Here is a 354-nt window from a genome sequence, read left to right as displayed (position 1 = left end):
AGCCGGCCCCTCGGCGCCGCGCCGCCCTTACCTGCTGCACGCCCGCCGCTCCCGGGTACAGGTCCACCACCAGCAGCAAGGGCACATGGACGTTTTTGCCGCTGAAGAGCCGGGGAGCTGTGGGGGGGGGGGGCAGAGACAGGCCGCGTTAGCGACCGGCGGCGGGCGGGACAGGGCAGGGCTGGGCTGGGCAGGGCGGCGGGGGGCGCCCGCGCCTTACCGCTCTGCCGGGCCGCCAGCTCCAGCAGGTCGCTCAGGGTCTGCACCAGCGTCTCCAGCCGCTTCCTCTCCTGGACGTTCTGGAGCCGGACGACCAGCTTGCTCAGGGCTTGTTCCTCCCTCGCCGCCGCCGCC

At 74.3% G+C, this 354-nt stretch overlaps 1 protein-coding gene across 1 annotated transcript in view; it reads right to left on the bottom strand.

Moving 5' to 3' along the window:
• The window catches only part of LRRK2 (leucine-rich repeat kinase 2), an 86,711-nt gene that overhangs the window by 70,032 nt on the left and 16,325 nt on the right, over window positions 1-354 (bottom strand). Inside the window, exons 2-3 of the mRNA XM_010581087.1 lie at window positions 221-339; window positions 32-117 (exon numbers count right to left, since the gene is read on the bottom strand). Of these exons, the coding sequence (XP_010579389.1) occupies window positions 32-117; window positions 221-339 (205 nt within the window). The remainder of the gene's footprint in view (window positions 1-31; window positions 118-220; window positions 340-354) is intronic.

Source organism: Haliaeetus leucocephalus, unplaced genomic scaffold (genome assembly GCF_000737465.1).
Source record: "Haliaeetus leucocephalus isolate CR32 unplaced genomic scaffold, Haliaeetus_leucocephalus-4.0 Scaffold751, whole genome shotgun sequence".
Classification (NCBI taxonomy): Eukaryota; Metazoa; Chordata; class Aves; order Accipitriformes; family Accipitridae; genus Haliaeetus; species Haliaeetus leucocephalus.
This window is presented reverse-complemented; position numbering and strand designations above follow the sequence as displayed.